Source organism: Leptosomus discolor, chromosome 3 (assembly GCF_034619465.1).
Source record: "Leptosomus discolor isolate bLepDis1 chromosome 3, bLepDis1.hap2, whole genome shotgun sequence".
Lineage (NCBI taxonomy): Eukaryota > Metazoa > Chordata > Aves > Leptosomiformes > Leptosomidae > Leptosomus > Leptosomus discolor.
In genome coordinates, this window is record NC_141393.1 from 38,644,601 (window position 1) to 38,663,000 (window position 18,400).

Here is an 18,400-nt window from a genome sequence, read left to right on the forward strand (position 1 = left end):
GTGTTATTCTGGCAGCTCTGCAAGGTTACAGCTAAGTGGCAATGCTGGTACCAAAAGGTCTTGGGAAGTGACCCAGTGATGAGACTCGTGCATTGTGGTTTATTTCAGGGTAATCTAAACATGGCAGCTGTAAGGGCCAGATCCTGATCTGCAGACCCTTCTTGCTGGCCCCCACTGCATGTGTGCACACATGGACTTGTGCAAGCACCTCTGGCAGCTCAGCAGTTGCTAAGCTCTCCCTGCTGCTCTGGGAGCTCTGCTGCTGGGTGGAAGCAGCAGGAATGATGTGCTGCTGTTGCCATTCGAGAATGGAAGAAATATTTGTGTGTGAGGGAGAAGGGGGAAATAGAGGAGAGACTGTGGGGAGGAATAGCTTCTTCCCTCCAGCACCCTGTCACTTGTCACGCCTGGTTCCCAGAGGTAGCATGGGCTGCATGCCTGCCTGTTGCTGTGGGCTCTGGCCATTTTCATCTTCTGCCCAGTCTGCAAGCTGCCAGAGGGACCAGGCCAGCACACCAAGAGGCCATGCTGCCCCAAATCCTACTGGTCCCATGCAGGGAGTCCTTCAGACAAATTTTGTTTGTTTGTTTCCAGTGTAGAGGGAGACAACTGGTTAAAAATATCCAGCAAGAGACTAAGAAGGGAAGTAGGGGAAAAAAAATGGGAAATGGGCTATCCACCAGAACCTGTGAACATGCCAGTTCAAATGGCTCATTGTTGGCATCCTTGGTCCTGCAGGAGATGTGTGTCAGTCAAGAGCTGCTTGCCTGTTTGATATCTCTTCCTCAGCAGGACATAGCTGTCACTCTCAAACCATTTACTTGCTTGGCATCCTGTTCTCCTTCAGAAATAGCTGTCACTCGAAAGGCAGTTTGTGTGATTGATGATGTCTATGCTTGATTAGTCATTAAGCAATGCCATCACTTCTGCTGCGGTGACCATGCTTGCAGAAGGGACTATCAACTGCTTTGTTGTCTGGTCCCTTTCTTATTCTTTATTTCTGATTTCAGTCAATGTTGCAGGGACTGTTTGGTTTTGGTGCAAATGTGAAGGTGAATAGTCAGGCTTTAAGTCAATGGCCTTGGACAGCTGTCAGTGATTTGATGCCTATGCAAAGAGCTTGTATAAATTCTGATTAAAAGGATGCTGTTGTAATGCGAGAGCATTTGGTATAGCACCTCATTACAATGACAATTTAAATAATGGCAAAAGAGGAGATTATTTTAGAGCAAAAGAAAAAAAGATGCTCCTCTGCTAACATCCAGAATAAACAAGATTATCTGTGAGCTGATGATGGATGGACATATCAGCAGAGGAGAGAAACTCGTTGGCAATGTGACAGAGTAAGGACATTGATACTGAAAGAACGAAGCTGTGAGAAAAGAGAAAGGAGGTAGGGAATCCATGAGTTGAGGGGAGAACAGTCTGTGTTTCTGCTGTAAAAGCAGCTGCCATTTGGATTTTGGAATCCTAGTAATACATTTTGTGCCTAAAAGTAATTGATTGTCATGCCAGTCTCTGCACCTCACTGAAGGGAAATGTTAGGATTAGTGTGTTCCTTGTTAAAAAGACAGGCAAGACAAAATGTGAAGAAGATTTAAGTTTCTTTCTCAAGGATCCACAGCAAATGATCGCAGAGCTGAGAGAACTGGGCATTTAACAATGGGCTGTGAACTCGTTGAGGAGTGTTTTCTCTCTACTGGGGAATTGGTGGACAGGTGAGGAAGAGAGAACAAAGTGGGTGTTTTTTTTCCTGGTTTATGATGAGTTGGAAGACCTGAAACTTGTGGAGAAAATGTGAACATTGCTAGTAGTCAGGCTAGTGGGAGAAAGGTGTAGAATACCATTTTACAGACATTATACTGCAGGATGCAGCCTGTCTGGATTGGTTGTGTTTTGCATTGAGTTTGCACAGACAAGAATTTCAGCACAGGGAAACCTTGTCTGTAAAATATGCAGATGATGGCTATGCTGGGAGAAGCTGTCTTATAAATGCGAAGAGGAACATCCCCCACCTCCCACTCTACCATGCTAGAGGATGCAGAGAGGTATGAGCCAAGAGAAGCAAATGTGATTCAGCTTTGAAAAATGCAAGCTCAGTCATCTAGGGACATATAAGCTCTAAATACAAATACTCTCTGAGACATATAGAGTCTTATGAAGCAGCATAAATCTGAAGTAGAGTGGGATGTTATACTGAGCAGTGGAGCAGTCAGGATTTTGCTGTGTGAGACAGCAGAAAACTCTCCCAAACTGAGAAAACTTCATGTGCAAAGCCTTCAGTGATGCTGCTTAGCAAGATGGTAATTTGTTTCTCTACAGCTCCATTCTTGGGAGTATGGGATTACTCTTATTGTCTGTTTCCTGTATAAAACAAAAAAGCAAGCCAACAATCTTTCTCCAGAATTGCTCAAAATCAGAAGAGTGGGTGCCGCTTCCTCCCAAAGAAGGGAATCGGTGAGAAAGCCCCAGCAGGCATTATCTGTGGCATTGTGACAGAGCTCCTTGCTGGGGGAAGTGGCAGCTTTCTTTCCACTCCCCAGCAGTGATGAGCTTTGCCCAGAGCCTGGCAGATGGGAACGGCCTCCTTGCTGCCTCAGGGCAGGTGGTGCTCTCTTTGCCTCCCAGTTTAGAGACAGAGAGCACACCACAGCATCCTTCGCTAGCTGCCCCCAGGCAAGTCCCGCAGTCAGCTTCCTGGCTGTGGATCCTTGTAAGGTCCAGCTGAGATGCCATAGTGCTCTGGGATATTTCTGCTTGCAGTTTAGCTCCTGCCAATGAACCCTGGTACAAGGGCAAGGTTACCTCCTCCACATTACTGGAATTTGGTATTCCTGCTGTAACACGTAGCATAGCAGATTTGTATCAGTCCTACCGTTGTTGTTATGGCAGCTCTACCAAGATTGTCTTTTTTGTCCCTGGGTTCCTGCAGCGTCCTGAACCGCACCCCTCCAAGCCTCATCCAAGAGATCATTTTGGTCGATGACTTCAGCTCAGATCGTAAGTATGGACCTGTTTCCCTTGCACTTGTTTCTTCCCTTCTGTTTTCCCTCTTTTTGTTTGCTCTGTCCAGTCCCCCTCCTTCACAGAGTTTCCCTCTTGTCTGTATACAAGAGAAAAACGAAAGGGAGGAAGTTTTCCCGTGTTTAGTTTATGTCCATGCATGGCAGAGGCCAGAGCTTCTTCCTGTTTTTCTTTTTCCATTGGGTCTTCCCTTTCTGTCAGCATGGCAGTTTTGGCCAGGTTGCCAGAGATCTCTGTCTAGTTTCATTATGCACCATTTTGTGAGCTGTTTAGCACAGTTATGTATGTAGCAATGATGGTGTGTGTATATCAGCAGAGGGAGAAAGCAAGAGAGAGCAAGAGGATGCAATGGAGCCTGTCTGCTGTCCTGCAGGCAAACTGGGGTGAGGCTGTCTGCCTGCCTCTGTGTGTCTGGGATCCCAGGTGTCCCTGTGGGATGCTTTGGGCAGCTCCATACCTTCTCCTGCAGCTTGACACAGGGATGGGATGTCTTCTGCATGAGTCCCACCAGACCTGCGGACTGGAGGCTATGCTCTCTTTCCATCTGTACAGTTGCTTTTGCTCCTGGCTGTTGTGTAGTAGCAGTGAGGTGGTGGGGACAGAAGACTTCTTGCTTTGCCATGATGTGTGCTAGATTCAAGGACAATCTAGTTGTGTGCTACTTGTAATAATTGACAATGACTCCTTCAGAAGACTTTATGTATAGCTGAGAATGCCCACCTTGGCCTTCTGAGGTAAGGAAGCATTGCTGTTTTGATTTTGTGGCTAAAATCTTGTGTAGCTTTGGCCAAAAAAAATTTTTAAAGGTGTATGTTGAGATTAGGGATTTAAGTTTCTAAGGGCCTTAGAGTGTGATTTGAATAAGGACTGAGCCGTGCCCAGCTGTTGGAGTTGGGTGTTTCTGAGCACTTCCCACAAACAATCCTAAGTGTTCTGCATTCAGCACCTAAAAATTCAATTCTACATGGCCAAAGATCTGGAGATAACACTGATGGTACCTGTCCTGCACAGGGCTCAACCAGAAACTCCCATTTAGGCTCCTGGGTAAATAGAAAGATTTTTTGAAAGCTTCATCCTATGACAGCTCTCACTTTTTCACTGGCAGATGGATATTTGTGGATACAGCTACTCACCTGCATGGAGGCACTTTAGCACGTGTTTGAGATCTGACGCTTTGCTTTAATATCCACCTCAGTTTCTCCAAAGATACAGAGAGTCTGTCAGCTCTGGGGAGTGGTTAGAGTGATGTGCTCCACTCCTGGAGAGTGAATGACTTAATAAGGATGCTCATACCTGAAGTTGTGACTTGGCCAAGATGAGAGTGTTGCCTTCCCTTGTAGCAGATGTCCAGCAAAATCTTGATGCTCTGTAATTAAGAGCACCTGCCACTTCACTTGGATGATGCAGCAGCTGCCGAAGTGCCCACATGAACAGTATTTCAAATTGCAGGTACCCTTGAGAATGGAAGTGCTTGTGCAGGAGCATGCCAAGAGATGCACTTTGGCTAATGGCCTTTGTGTTCTCCCCAGAGTGCTCAGTCTGTGGGAGGATGACAGTGGGAAAGGCGGGGTGTGAGACATGAAAAGGAGCATGGAATAAACATGAGAACTGGCGTGAACTTGCTGGAGCAAGTTAGAAATTGTTACTCCTGTGACCTCTGCTAGGGCAGGAACAGAGAGGATAATAGAGAACTAAAGACCCAGTGCTCATTGGTAGAGCTACTGGCTAGAGCCAGTAGCTATTCCTCTCCATCATCTTCCTTGGGCAATGTAAATGAGGGATACCACAAGCTTCTGGCAAGCTGCCGCCAAAGCCCTTGGTTAGGCATCCATGTGTTAATGTAATAGTGTCTCCAAGAAAGCAAGTCACATGCCTGTGGCCTTTATTAAATAAAATTAAGCAGAAACTGCCCCAAGGACAAATGGTGGGAAATGCCCAGTGAGCTGCTGAAGGCAAAGCGAACAGATGAAATCACTTTATATGACAGGACTCTCTTTTACTTGGCACTTCAGTGATTTGCAGGCCTGGCTCCCTGTGGTACCCCCATTTCATCAGTGCTTGGTGCCATGTTGCCAGCGCATGCCCCATTGTTCTTGTGAAACGCTGAGCGTGGGAGGGCAAAGGCCTGGCTGCTCGCAGTATCACAAAACACAGGCTCAGCTGTCCAAGGAGGACAGCAAGCAAGCAGCGCTCTTCTGTGTACTCTTTAGACAAGAGGATTAAGGCCATCAGGCTGACTAATGTGATGTTAAGTGAAAGCAGAATTTCCCCTCCTGTGGAGAAGCAGGAGAACAGTTAATTGGAGCTCTCTGTTGAAGCCAAATAATTCATGCATGTGTGCCAAATGTTTTGTGGTTTTTTTGCCTTCCCTAAGCTGAGGACTGCCAGCTCCTTACCAAGATCCCAAAGGTCAAGTGTCTACGAAACACCCGGCGAGAAGGTGAGTGCAAAAAGCTTTGTAGGTACAAAGATTTTCCAGATTTTCCCACATGGCCCCATTTGCCTGCCAGCTGCTTACGTATTGTTTCTTATAGTTATGGTTTGTTTTTTCAGTATAAGGGTTTGGTATCCTAGTTTGGAGGCTCTGTGGAGGAGGAGCCTGCCTTATCAACTCTCAGGCTTCAGGGCTCTTATTTCATGCTTTAAATAAGAAGTGGTGTCCAGTGGCTAGAACAAGGACTGCATTTTAAGATCTTTGTGAATATAGGTGCAGATATAAGTCCTGTCCTTTTAAACTCAGAGTGCAAAATAACAAGCCATGTAGGAGATGTGAGGGAAAGGAGAAACAACCATATATGTATGACAGAGATACACAAGAAATAACTTTCCTTAATTGTATCCCCTATGTGCATTAATGGTAATGCTGACTTTCCCAGCTGCTCTTTAGTTTGACTCACGTCTGCTGGCTTATTTTGAAAGCTGTCAGTGCGCAGCAGGCCTGGAGTGAGGATCTGGAAGGGGAGGTGGGAATCACTGCTTAGTTCACGACAAGCATCCCAGGTAGTGGGATGATCTATAAGAGACATCTGAGAGGCAGATTGATATGTCTGACTGCAGAGCAGAATAAAGGACAAATGGGAATAAAGCAGATAAGCAGTAAGAAAGGCAACAAGCAGAGAGTAGAGCTCGGTCCTGTGGAAGTGGTGAGAGAGGCAGCAGGGTGCTCTAATGAGAGAGAGACAGAACAGGCAGCAGCAACGTACCTGTGTGGAGGGCTGAAAGGAAATGGGGATGTCATCACAGCAGTAGTCAGATGAAAGCTCAGTGGCATGGACAGAAGTGACAGGTGAGGTCATTCTGTGCTGGGAGGGCTCAGCTGACAGGGTCGCCCGGGGGACACCCTGCTAAAGCTGCCTCTGCTCCTGGTGGAGGTGTGATATAGGAGAACCACCTGCTCTTCCCCTGTAATGACCACACAAAGTATTTTTTCTGAAGGAAGCTCAGCTGTTTCCCTAATGTTTCTGCTCCCCTTCTGTCCTTTCCACGTTGTAGGGCTGATTCGCTCTCGGGTGCGAGGAGCTGAAGTGGCTACCGCTGACATCCTCACCTTCTTGGACAGTCACTGTGAAGTCAACAGTGAGTGGCTGCAGCCAATGCTTCAGCGAGTAAAAGAGGTGAGCGCCATGTCCCCCTCTGGGATGGCTGGAGCTGGCCTGTCTTGTGCTGGTGGATCCTCTGCCCTCACATCCCATCATCAGTACCGGTGAGGACGAAGACTGCCCAGGTACTCCACTTCTCAGGCAGGCTGTTACAGAGGAAGGTACAGCCTGAACTAGATGGGCAAGAGATCCCTGACGGGCTTCTATGTTCTTCTGCCGGTGTGGCAGGGCAGGAGGTGCTGAGTGATGGGATGCAATGGTGAATGATTAAACCACCAGCGTGTACCTCATATCCCCTGAGGTGCTGTGCTTCCTAATCCTGTCCACCTATACACAGGATAGCCCCTTTGGCAGCACACACTGTGCCAGTTTTCCATGGTTGCCATCTCCCTTCTTGCTGCTAAACCCTCCCTTCTGCCTTGTCACTGCCAAAACTCTCCTTCCATTAACGTTCCCACTGAGTTGCCAACACACACCACCTGCATGCAAGTGGCTTCCTAGCACAGAGGAGCTGCCTGTGAGTTCAGGGATGTCCCTTTGCTGGTTCACTTGGCAAAGGATTGACTTGAGGCTGAAAGGGTGAAAATGAGACAGGAATATTAGCTGCTGTCACCCTGACTGCACTGTAGGGCTGGAGGAGCTCCTCTGTAAGAGGAAACTGGGGAGAGGGGAGAAGTCACAGCTATGCTTGGAAGTGGCTAGGATTGTTCACCTCCTCTGAAGGGAGGATCCCATGGACTAATGGGCCCCAGGAGAAGGGGTGGAGGCTCTAATGCTGCCTTGTATTCTTGTCTGGTTGGCTTAATATGAAGGAGCGGAAAAAGGTATAACTGCAGGATTGATGTCTTAAAGTTTTCTGCTTTTTATTCCTGCTCAATAAGTCCTCCATCTCAGAAGCCCATCAATACTTACTTTACTACTGCTCTTTAAGTCAAGCTGCAGCAGCATGGGGGTCCCTAAGCAGAAAGGACCTCACTAGTTTCTTCAGGGAAGGATGTCAGTTGCCAAAGCTTGGGTGTTGACTCCAGTATTATTTAGTGAGCAGATTTCAAGTCAGCCTATTTCTGACTTCCTACATTTCTGATGTGCATCCAAGTTCAGATGCCAGTCTTGCCCTAACCAGTCCTGGCATTGCCTGGTTGTCATCAGCAGTGTCTGGAGCACCTGGCTGGCAGGTGGGTGCTGGGGAGGCTCAAACTGGGCAGACATACTCTTGCTGTGCAGCCATTGCAGCGTGGAGGGGAATAAACATGAATGATAGCTGTCATCTAGGATGTGCCATCCTGGCCAAGCACACTACAGCAGGAGGAACTGTTAGAAGGCGCAAAATGAAGGTTTGATAGGAAAGGCATGGAGGTTGGCAGCTGTGTGATAACAAGATGCTGTTTCTGGCATTGCCAGCTCCCTCCTCCATCGTATATTTCAGCTATCACAAGGCTGTCTTTAATGTTCCATCTCACGGTGTTGAAAAATTGTTAGTCTCAACTTCTACTTACTAAAAGGATTGCAAAGGAAACTGTAAATATCTATACCCCTTAATGCCAATAAAGTACCCCCAACATTTTAATATTTTAATGTGGTTTTTTTCAGTTTGCACTATGATTTTTAAGCATGGGGTCTTGATTCATAGTAGTTGTTAGGAAGATGCTTTATTAGGGGGTTGATCATTCCTAGGCTGATAATGATGAGTTAATTCAAGGATGGCTGAGCAGAAGGTATACTGTCAGTAGATACTAAAGCAAGCACAAATCCTTTGGGACAGTGATTCATGCCCTGTAACTTAGCAGCACTCTGGATGTTGGGGTCCCAGACTCCATTCCCCACCTCCATGGCGTGCAGCTGGGTAGTACCCGCCATCTCCATGTTTGGATGTAGTGACCGTAGATCCCTTGCTCAGCTACCAGAACTGTACTGGAGAAGCCAGACAAAGATTTACATGTGTGGCTTTCTATTTTCTGATCTCTGGCAGCTTTGCCAGACCTTCAAGAAAAGCCTGACTTTTTTTTTTTTTTTCCCTTTCTCTCTCTTCTTCAGGATTATACCCGAGTGGTGAGTCCAATCATTGATGTTATCAGCCTGGATAATTTTGCCTACCTGGCAGCATCAGCAGATCTGAGGGGAGGTGGGTATAATGAATGGCTTGTGTATGTTAAGCCTGAGGGAAGGTGCATGAAAAATAATTTACGTTCTCTTCAGCTTTCCAAGAAAACAGTGGTGATCTTTCCTGATGGGTTCTCTGTCCTCTTTTTTTCCTGCAACTTGCAAAGTCAGATCTTTTGCAGAGTTAAAACAAAACTCAGCTAGAGTTTTCCTCTTGATCTAGCATCACTGTCACAACGTTTTGCAATTTCAAGGCTTAGTTAACTGATTAAAGATATCATCATGCTCTCCCTACAGTACATGTACACTGGAGTCTGATGGGCACCTGCAGTTGCTGCTCCGATCTGCCAAGCTATCTCATGGCATCTTCTGAAAAGCATTTTCATCTCTCTCTTCACAGCTGAACCCCCTGCAGTTGTTCCTGTGGTCACCTGCAGTGCCTGGAGTTCTTCCTCTTCTGTGGCTGGGGTTCGCTGCAGCACTGCTTGCCTGCCAAAGGCTACTTATTCTGTGACTCCCCCTAACAATGGTGTAATGTTAGTGACTGTGCTGTGCTCAACTATCCACCACAGGCCAACTATAAATGAATGGTGGTCTTGAAGGAGGTGATGGTTACAAGGATCTGCAAGCCTCTGTTCCCAGAATACATCACATCCCACGAAGTCCTTTGATTAAAGCCTCGTGACTTTGGCAGACAGGGAAGTGTAAGACAGACTGGCCAAAATGCAATTACATCTCACACTGACAGCACTCTCCTGAAGATGTGGAATAGAACTGGGCAGAGATCTGTAATGGTAAGGGGTAAGGATGCCAAGGCAGAAGCTGGTGACTTTACATTAGGATAGACTCTTGCCATTTTGAGTAGACTATGAAGGGAGGTCAGGGAAGGAAAGCAGGGATAGTCTGTGACGTAAGGGTGGAGACTATTGCTGAAGCAAGTAGGAAAACAATAACAAAACCTATTTGATGTGTTTTTTTCCTTCTCAGGGTTTGACTGGAGCCTTCACTTTAAGTGGGAGCAGATTCCTATAGAGCAGAAGATGTCCAGAACAGACCCAACTCAGTCTATAAGGTAGCTGTCTCTGATGGACTGTGTACAGGCCTTTACTCAGACTTCACCTGTATAGCAAGGAGTGCATAGGAACTGCCTTGCTGAGGACAAAATGCCACAGTGTTCACTTGACTCTTCATGTTATTTTCTGAATGTCTTGAGGTCTATACCCTAATTCTGAGAGTATTACTCTCTGAATATTGTAAGAGTAACAATTGTATACTCTCATAGGCTTGTAGGCATGCCACCTCTACAAGGCACCTCTTCTTCTATATGTTTGCTTTTGTGGTCTCCCTCACTCAACACTTTGAATGTCTCAGAAATCCCTTTGGGGTTTTTTAATTGCTTCCATCTTCCAGGTGAAGAATTAAGAAATGAAGCAGCTAAACAGTCACCCAGCAAGTGTAAAGCAGACCTGGGAAGTGAATCTTGCCTAGTAATTTGGGCATAGAGTTATCCTCCTCTCCTAAATATGTGTATCCATGGACAAAACAGACTCTGTTGGCTGGGACAGTTATTGCCAGCCTTGCTGCTCTATACGTGGCTCTGAGGAGTGTGGAATGTGACAAATCCTGATATAAAACATCACAGTGCTGGTCTGTATAGGCAGACAGCTCCCTGTCTGTAACATATAAGTATCATTCAATTCCTCTGTGTAATTTGTGAGCCTCTGTTTTGTACTCCAGTAGCAATCAGCTTGCTAACAGCAGAGCAGTACATGCAGCAGTGTCTCTCACACCGTGTCTAGTTGGTGAACACAGTCATCAGACAGTGCCCCTGTCATTCCTTCACACTGTGCATATTTGTATAAATGCAAAAGGCGCAGCATTACTCAGGTAGTGCTTGCAGGACCATCTAATAAACACAAGAGGATGACCTATTGAAGGGGATCTCAGAAGCCTGCTGCAGATTCACATTCCTGCTCTACTATTTTTCTGTCTTTAAATGAGATATGATTTGTCAGGCCTGGATAAATTGTCCCCCCCTTTAAAATGAAGACAGTGGTGCTACATATACCTGTGGTTATTTTGTGTGGGCTTGTGTTTTCTTCTCCAGAACCCCTGTCATAGCAGGAGGCATCTTTGTGATCGACAAGGCCTGGTTTAACCACCTGGGAAAATATGATACTCAAATGGACATCTGGGGAGGAGAAAATTTTGGTAAGTTTAGGATGTTTCAGGGGAGTGACACACTGATGCAGAACCAGTCCCCAGTCTTCATCACCTACCAGAACTCCTTTTGAGAGATCTGATCTGCATGTCAATGTAAGGCTAGGGACGTGGTCAGGTAATCCCCATGTCAGAATTGTATCTCTGTCAGTTTTGTCCAAAGTAAATAGAGGCTTTTTGTGACCAGGGCTATCACTCTCTTACAGGCTTATGCACTATTATACGGGTGTATCCACAGTACAAGTAAGAAAGAGGAATCTCCTGATATTTAAATTGTTGCTTGTTTTTGAAGAATAGTCGTCTAGTCTTTCACATGACAGTCACCCCAGGTCTGAAGTGGACAGTCACTCTTATGCTTTCTTCTTATACCTTTTCCTCTTTCACAGATAAGTCTGAGCTGCTCTCCCAGCTTGATAGCTTAGAAGGATATTTTTCCTAATGAAACAAGCCTCTTTGTAAGTGGAATTTGGGTACAAATAGATTCAGAATGGAAACATTCAGAAGCAGACTAGGGCAACACAAACATCTGAGGAATCCAGAGGCCCACGGTCATCTGTCCACTCGAGTGCTTTTATGTTATAGGGCGTAGTGCTTAAACTCATCTCTTTGCACTTAATGGTGGCACAGATATTCCTCTCATCATGCGAAGGGATGCTGCAGTGTCACCAGTTGTTAGTGACAAAAGGAAGAACAGTATTGAAAAGAGTTTCACAGAGACCTAAAGTATTTGGGGCATTCATTTAGAAATTATGTAGATGGAGCTGAACAGATAAAAGCCTTACTCTGTTTTACAGTCAACTTAAATAGACTTTTCTGTAGCTAACACTGCCAAAAAAATTACTCTGTTCCTACACTTTCCATAAATGTCACAGATTTGTAAATAAAACCCTGTAAAGAAGAATTTATATGGTGTTTTCTAGCATCTGGAGGACCAATTAGAAAGAAAGAAATAGTCAGGAAGAGGAAGCTTTTGTTGAGCTGCCTCTTTCTGAAATGCTCTCTGAAACCAGGAAATAATATTTTTGGCTAATAACAGAGTGTCAAGGTACCACTTTTTTAAAACTAAATATCTAATAACAAGTGCTTGTGTTCTCTGTTTTCCGAGGTCTTGCTTCAGTTTTATGATATTCGTGATATTAAAAAGAGATATTAAATGAGGCTGGCACTGGGATCTCAGCAGTGCTAGTAGCTGATGCTGAGCACTGTAGGCAGAAGTAACAGACAGGCTTTACCCAAGCATGAAGATCCCCTCTCCTGTGTCCCTCAGACTTCTCTGCACAGCCGAAATCATCTTGCTGTCACTAGCCCTGCTCTGGCTGCAGAGCTGGCCATCCTGCCAGCCTCTGAGCTGCAACTGTGTAAAAGCTGTAAACCCCAAAGGTGGAGAAAGAATATTTCTTTAGGTTTTTTGGTTGTCTGGTTTTGGGAGCCCAGTGTTGTTGTTTGGTATGTCAATAGCTAGATGCTAAGCAGAGCACTCTGCTATAATTGACCGTAAGCTACCTGCACAGCCACAGCCCTTCTTGTACATAGAGCTGATCAAAACCTCCACAGAATTGCTTCATTCTCCTTCAGATTGCTTTTGTAAAGCCTGGCAGTGGCTGGGCCAGGCTGTCTGGGACTGGGTCAGGTGTATAGGGCTTGCCAGTTTTGCCTTGTGCAGTTTCCTTGTAAATTCATTGTCTCACATCAATTGTCTCTCGTCCTGCGCCTCTGCTCTTCACTTGAGGGCAAAGCTAAGTGCACAATGCTCTATTTGATGGGGCCTGTCCCTGAACTGTTTTGCCATACCACCACTGTGATGATGGCAATGTGATTCTGTGACTCTGTGATTTTAAAAACAAAACACACTACTTTTTCTTTTTTAAAGCTCACTTTTATTCATCTCTTCAGCCTAATGTAAGGCAACAAATCAACCAGTGGCTTCCACATTGAGCCTGCTGCTGTTGCATGACAGACGAGTAGAAACCAACATGTATTTGGCAACAAAAAGTATTAATTTTCCTTGAAGTATTCAGAATGGTTAATTTACCCTCTTAAGAAATTTTCCATACTTAAATGAAAATTAGATTTTGTGATCAAGCAAAAATGTTAATAATGTTCTGAAATACTGTTTTTACTACAAATTACAATTTTTAGTGGAAAGGAACTGTTTGGATAAGGTCGCTATTTGCAGGTGAGGTAGAAGAGTGGTTCTGACTAATTTGGGTGGGTGAGATGAGCGATTCCCTGCCCACAAAGGTAATTTTTAATAAACTTCTTTGAAACTTTTTCCCTGTGAGAAAACAGGGTAAGAGGACATATGGAAAGGGCACAGAGCTGGACAAGCTATATGACATAGCAGGTACACAGAAATGGTCAGGCAGCAATTACCAGCTGCCCAAATAGCCTTCCAGTTGGATATGAGCTGGTAGATGCCCTTCTCCCCCCCCGCCCCCCTGCCCTGTGATGGGGAAAAGCCACAGTGATTAAGTAATTTAAAACACATATGGACTACGTCAGGTCCTGGAAAATATACAGCAAAAAGTTCTCCTATGCTTTCCATCAGAGGATGGATGAGAGTCCTTAATAAGCTATGTTTGATCTCCATGTTCTCTTCTGTGCCCAAATTCTGCATTCTTTCACCCCTTCTTTAAAGAATTCTGTCATTGACAAACCTGGACATGCAGCCTGTCTGTGTGCCTAAGCTACCAATATGGCATGAGGAATCCTCTCTTGGGAAATGGACATCACTGTTACACATGCTAGATTGAGAGTTTTGTTTTTATTACAGGCCAGAGTGAGTCAGAACCTCATTCCAGGAGAGCAAACGCCAGCTGGACACACCACCAGACAAAAACTTAAGGCTTTTTGTTGTTGTTGTTCTTAAAGCCCTTCTCTTCGAAGCTGGAACTCCCTGTTGAAAAGCGACTGAAAATAATAAGCTCTAGGAAAGAGTCAGGGAGAGGCAAGAGCTAGTAAGAAATGCCACAAAACACAGTCTAATAAAATGGGTTTTTTTACTTAGAAGCTACATTAAATACACCGTCTTCCCCTGCAGCCCCCAAAAACCACACTGTTTAAACAACCTTTCCCAGGAGCTAGAGAGGAAAGCTATGGAGAAAGATGAAGGTTGGGAAGATGTTAATGTGTGTACATGCTTTGAAACAGCCATTAGATCTGGATACATAATTTCTTTTTAGTTTCTAAACAGCAGAGCCCCATAATTCAGACATTACTGGAGGGAGATCCAAACTGGGTAAAGTTTTTGAAGTAATCAATCTACACAATCTGAAGCCCTTTCGGTAAGGACTACCGAACTACCCAGCTAATTTTCATTTTCCTTCTTCTCATCGACACATGAAATGCAAGTGGAAAACCCCTCCAGTGTGGCAATGATTAAACTTGTGAGGACAGACCCGTAAGCTTGAGTGAGGTCACATCTCTTCTGTGATGCAAATAAGCATCTGTACATCAAAGCTCCGTGTTCTTCTAATCCTTTAACAAAATGCTGAATTCAGCTTCAGGACTAGCTGGATTTCTTCAAGTAGCAGGGTTCTTTCCATATTTTTATAGTCACACTGTTAGACTGAGTTCTACTCCCAGTAGCTCCCCCAGCTGAGGCAATTGGTGACAAACTAACCCAGTCATTCACTTTTTTCTTTTTTCTTTTTTTTTTTTTTTTTTTTTTTTTTTGATTGACAGAGCCAAGCAGAACAAGAACAAGATATTGTAGGGTGGATAACATGGAGGTATGAGGGAGAGGACTCTCCTCTAGACATTGACTCACTTCCTATTCCCTTATCTTGTTCTCTGCTTTCTCCTTGTCTCCTAGACTACCATTCTTCCTCACATGATTTGCTTTACATCCATGTGCAGGGCTGGGGAGTTACAGAAGTCCAAACCAAGGTGGGTGTGGGGTGTCCTCAATCAGTTGCCAAATGCCATCCTGAAGGCCTGACAGCAACCACAAGGACCTGATCAAAGGGAAAGGTGTCTCACGAAAATGCTTGGGCGACCAAAGAGAGGAGCGGGACTGGAGGAGGCTAGGAAGTCTCTGAGCCACAGGGGTTGCTTCCATTTTAACAAAAGGAGGACAGTTTTTCCACTCTCACTGTGTCATCGTTTTTCCTGGTTTTGCTATTGCAGGCAATACATCTAGAGCAGAGGGGCAAGGTTTTCGGTCACAGTGCTGAAGTTGCCCTTGGAAATGCTGCCGATCTACCTGCAGCTGTGTGATTCTTGGGGTCTCTTCCAGAGCTCTCTTTCCGAGTGTGGATGTGTGGTGGCAGCTTGGAGATCGTTCCCTGCAGTCGAGTGGGACACGTGTTCAGGAAGCGTCATCCCTATGACTTCCCTGAGGGCAATGCACTGACTTACATCAAGTAGGTGTTGGGTAGTTCCTGGTAGCAACCAGGTCACCTTGATGTTGGGCATGTCTAAATAAGCTTGAATTGTTTATTGTCCTTCTGCCTGATGACAGAGCAGAACAGCTTGTGGCTGAGCATCTGTTCTCAAGGGAAGGATGAGTTCCTGTTTTCTTTGAACAAAAATTGTTCCCTTCTCTGTTGTTTGTATTAGTGCGTCATGTTCTTCCTTAGTCTGCAATGGAGGGGGGGAGCAATACTGCAGAGAGAGACTCTGGCCAGTCACTGATACTACCGTATGACATGTGCCTCTGTATCAGCAGTCGTTAGTCATCTCTGTTGACTCTGAGGTGCTTTTGAGTCCAGAGATCCTGCTGAGCTATACATGCTCAGAGACAAGCCTTAAGGACAACTTCCACTGCAGACAGGTGGGAAGAGAAAAAAGATGAGACGAAGTGCTTCACAATGTGAGCAGTTAAGCACGGGCTCGGGACCCCAGAGAGGTGGTGAAATTTCCACCCTTGGAGGTTTCAAAACTCAACCAGACAAGACCCTGAACAACATGACCTAACCTGAAGCTAGTCTACTTTGTGCAGGAGGTTGGACCAGGTGATACCTAGAGGTGCTTTCCAAGCTGAATTATTCCATGGTGTTATTCTAATCTGAGGAAAGGGATACTGTAAAGCAGGGTAATGGTGACAGTCAGTCCAGGTGTCCCTGCAGAGGGAGCGTCTGTGAAAAAATCATGGTAAACTACGGCTGTTAAGGTTTTAACTTCTGAACTGAAGCATCCTTGCAAGGCTTTGTAGGCTTAACTCGTTCAATCTGTATCTATCCATACCGCCCACTGTGTGTCATGTTTGGGACTGTCCCCCACTCCCTCCTGGCATCCAGGCTTTGGGTCTGCCCACCCAGTGCCTGCTCGCTGGGAGGGCAGGTTCTCCAGCAGCACTCAGCAAAGCACCTCCTCATCCCCATGCAGGAACACCAAGCGCACAGCAGAGGTGTGGATGGACGAATACAAGCAGTACTACTATGAGGCCCGGCCATCTGCCATTGGGAAGTCATTTGGAAGGTAAGCTGCCCCCAAACCTTGGTAGGAGGGCTCTGGTAGGCCTCTTGCTAGCAAGAAATAATTTTTGGATCTTCTCTGGGGCTAAGTGTGGGAGACAGATGTTCTGACTGGCTGGCTTGCCAGGGAGGCTGCAGCTCGAGTGTCTGACTAACAAGGTTTGCTTCTAATTTACTTTACTTTTCCCCTGGTAACCCTGCATAAATCATTTGTTAGCAAAAATCCAAAAGGATCTGTAATGAAATTAAAAGGCCAGACATTTTAAGTGGACAGATAAGAATATTTTCTAATACGGCATGCAGCTGCTCTGCAAATGTGAGCTATGTAGTTACTAGAGCTTGATCCAAAGCTCCTGTGCAGATGCAAATTCCAGGGGCAAGCATGGCTAGCTGGCACATGGGACAGGTTGCACTTGGTGCACTCCCCTCTTTCCTGATGAGTGAATGGGTGGTTTGTGTGGTTTGTAGGGCAGAAGAGAGCATGGCCAATGGTGAGACACCTCATTTAGAAACAGTCTGGTTGTGACTCGTCTCCAGCACCTGCTGAGCTCACTTGTGCAGGATTGTGCTCCTTACAGCACCTTTGCTAAAGCTGTCTCTGGGCCACGTGGGATTCGCTGTTATGGGCTTAAGCGTTCTTTGTGACCCAGAAATCAGTGACGGACACCAAAACCTGGTATGAAGGGAGAGCTTGCTGTCTGTGCTAACAAACTCCTGTGACTCCCAAATAAATGTAAAAAATCCCAGGAGTGTGTGGATCTGTGGATTGTATTTGCCTATGCACAAGTGACTATTGTATCAGCAGAAGGACTTGGCAAATGTGTTTGTATCTCAAATGTGTAGCTACATGCACTGGGTAATGATGCATCTCCTACTTACTTGATGACTAGCAGGTTTGGTCTGACCCACACACACTTTTTTTTGTTGCACATTGTGCTTTATTATTGTGATGCATTATGTATTTTTGTACAAATAGCTTTGCCTACCTGATTTATCTGTCCTTGAGCTGACTGCAGCAGCTGGGCTGGGGCCAAATAGCAAGTAACCTTGCTGCTTGTGAAGGAAACTGGACTATTGCATATTGGACATGGATATATTGCTCATGTGTTATAGGGCCAAAACCTGCAGTTCTTGTTCACACAGACTTCTAGCGGCTTTACTGGCAGCATTGGCCAAATAAGAGCTGGAGCAGAGCTGTAGGATTTGATTTCAGGCAATTTATTGAGCTGTAGTGACAGCCCTGTGAACCTGAGTTAAATCTAGATATTAGAGTGCAAATGCTTCTGACACCATCACTGTTAACTGAGCCTCAAATGGACCCTCCTTCCCCACCATTTTGATGTGAATATAGGATCTAAGTACATTCTCCTGAGGTATGGGCAGTACAATGGCCTTTGTGGGCTGATGATGGCCAGGAGCATGGGTGCAGCTGGAAGTCATTCCCAACACACAAATGTAGTGTTATAGCTTAAGAGGAGAGTCTCTGGTGTCACTGCTCAGTAGGACTGCTGGAGGGAAGTCCTCTTTTTCAGCCAGCAAAAGCCAAGCAAATCAGCAGTGGGAGGAATGCTGCAGCAGACAGTTTCTGAGATACTGAGTGAGTTTCCCCTTATACTCCTCCCTTTTCCCAAAACTGCTTAAGAGCAAATAATTACATTCTTTAGGTCTGAAACCCAGCCTGAGCCTAGAGCTGCTGCTGTGAGCTAGGGATGTGCTCTAGCACACACAAATTAACCATTTTCATATACCTGAGCACAAACTTTCTAGGCCTTTTCAGGAGCTGATCGTTGTGCAGGTTTCATGGTATGCCTCTACAGGGGCACACAGAGGCAGAAACACTTTCCTGGTCCTACAGTAGTTTTACTGCAATGTATTAAACACTGTAGGACCTGGGCCCTGCCATTGTTCTGAGCCAAAGGAAGTGCAAGAGTTGCTCTCTGAAGGTGTTTATGTCTTCCTTTTCTATTTCCTGCCACTTGCCTCTCTCCTTTTCACCTCAGGTCACTGCTAGTACTCTGAACCCAGCAACAACTACGTGGG

The 18,400-nt window shown here is 45.5% G+C and overlaps 1 protein-coding gene across 2 annotated transcripts in view; it reads left to right on the top strand.

Annotated features, from left to right (window-relative positions):
• GALNT16 (polypeptide N-acetylgalactosaminyltransferase 16) overlaps positions 1 to 18,400 on the top strand; it is a 75,084-nt gene that overhangs the window by 46,892 nt on the left and 9,792 nt on the right. For both annotated transcript variants that reach the window (XM_086462108.1, XM_086462107.1), the window contains 8 exons: positions 2,933 to 3,000; positions 5,399 to 5,464; positions 6,517 to 6,638; positions 8,658 to 8,745; positions 9,711 to 9,795; positions 10,831 to 10,934; positions 15,181 to 15,307; positions 16,272 to 16,364. In XM_086462108.1, the coding sequence (XP_086318234.1) occupies positions 2,933 to 3,000; positions 5,399 to 5,464; positions 6,517 to 6,638; positions 8,658 to 8,745; positions 9,711 to 9,795; positions 10,831 to 10,934; positions 15,181 to 15,307; positions 16,272 to 16,364 (753 nt within the window). The remainder of the gene's footprint in view (positions 1 to 2,932; positions 3,001 to 5,398; positions 5,465 to 6,516; positions 6,639 to 8,657; positions 8,746 to 9,710; positions 9,796 to 10,830; positions 10,935 to 15,180; positions 15,308 to 16,271; positions 16,365 to 18,400) is intronic.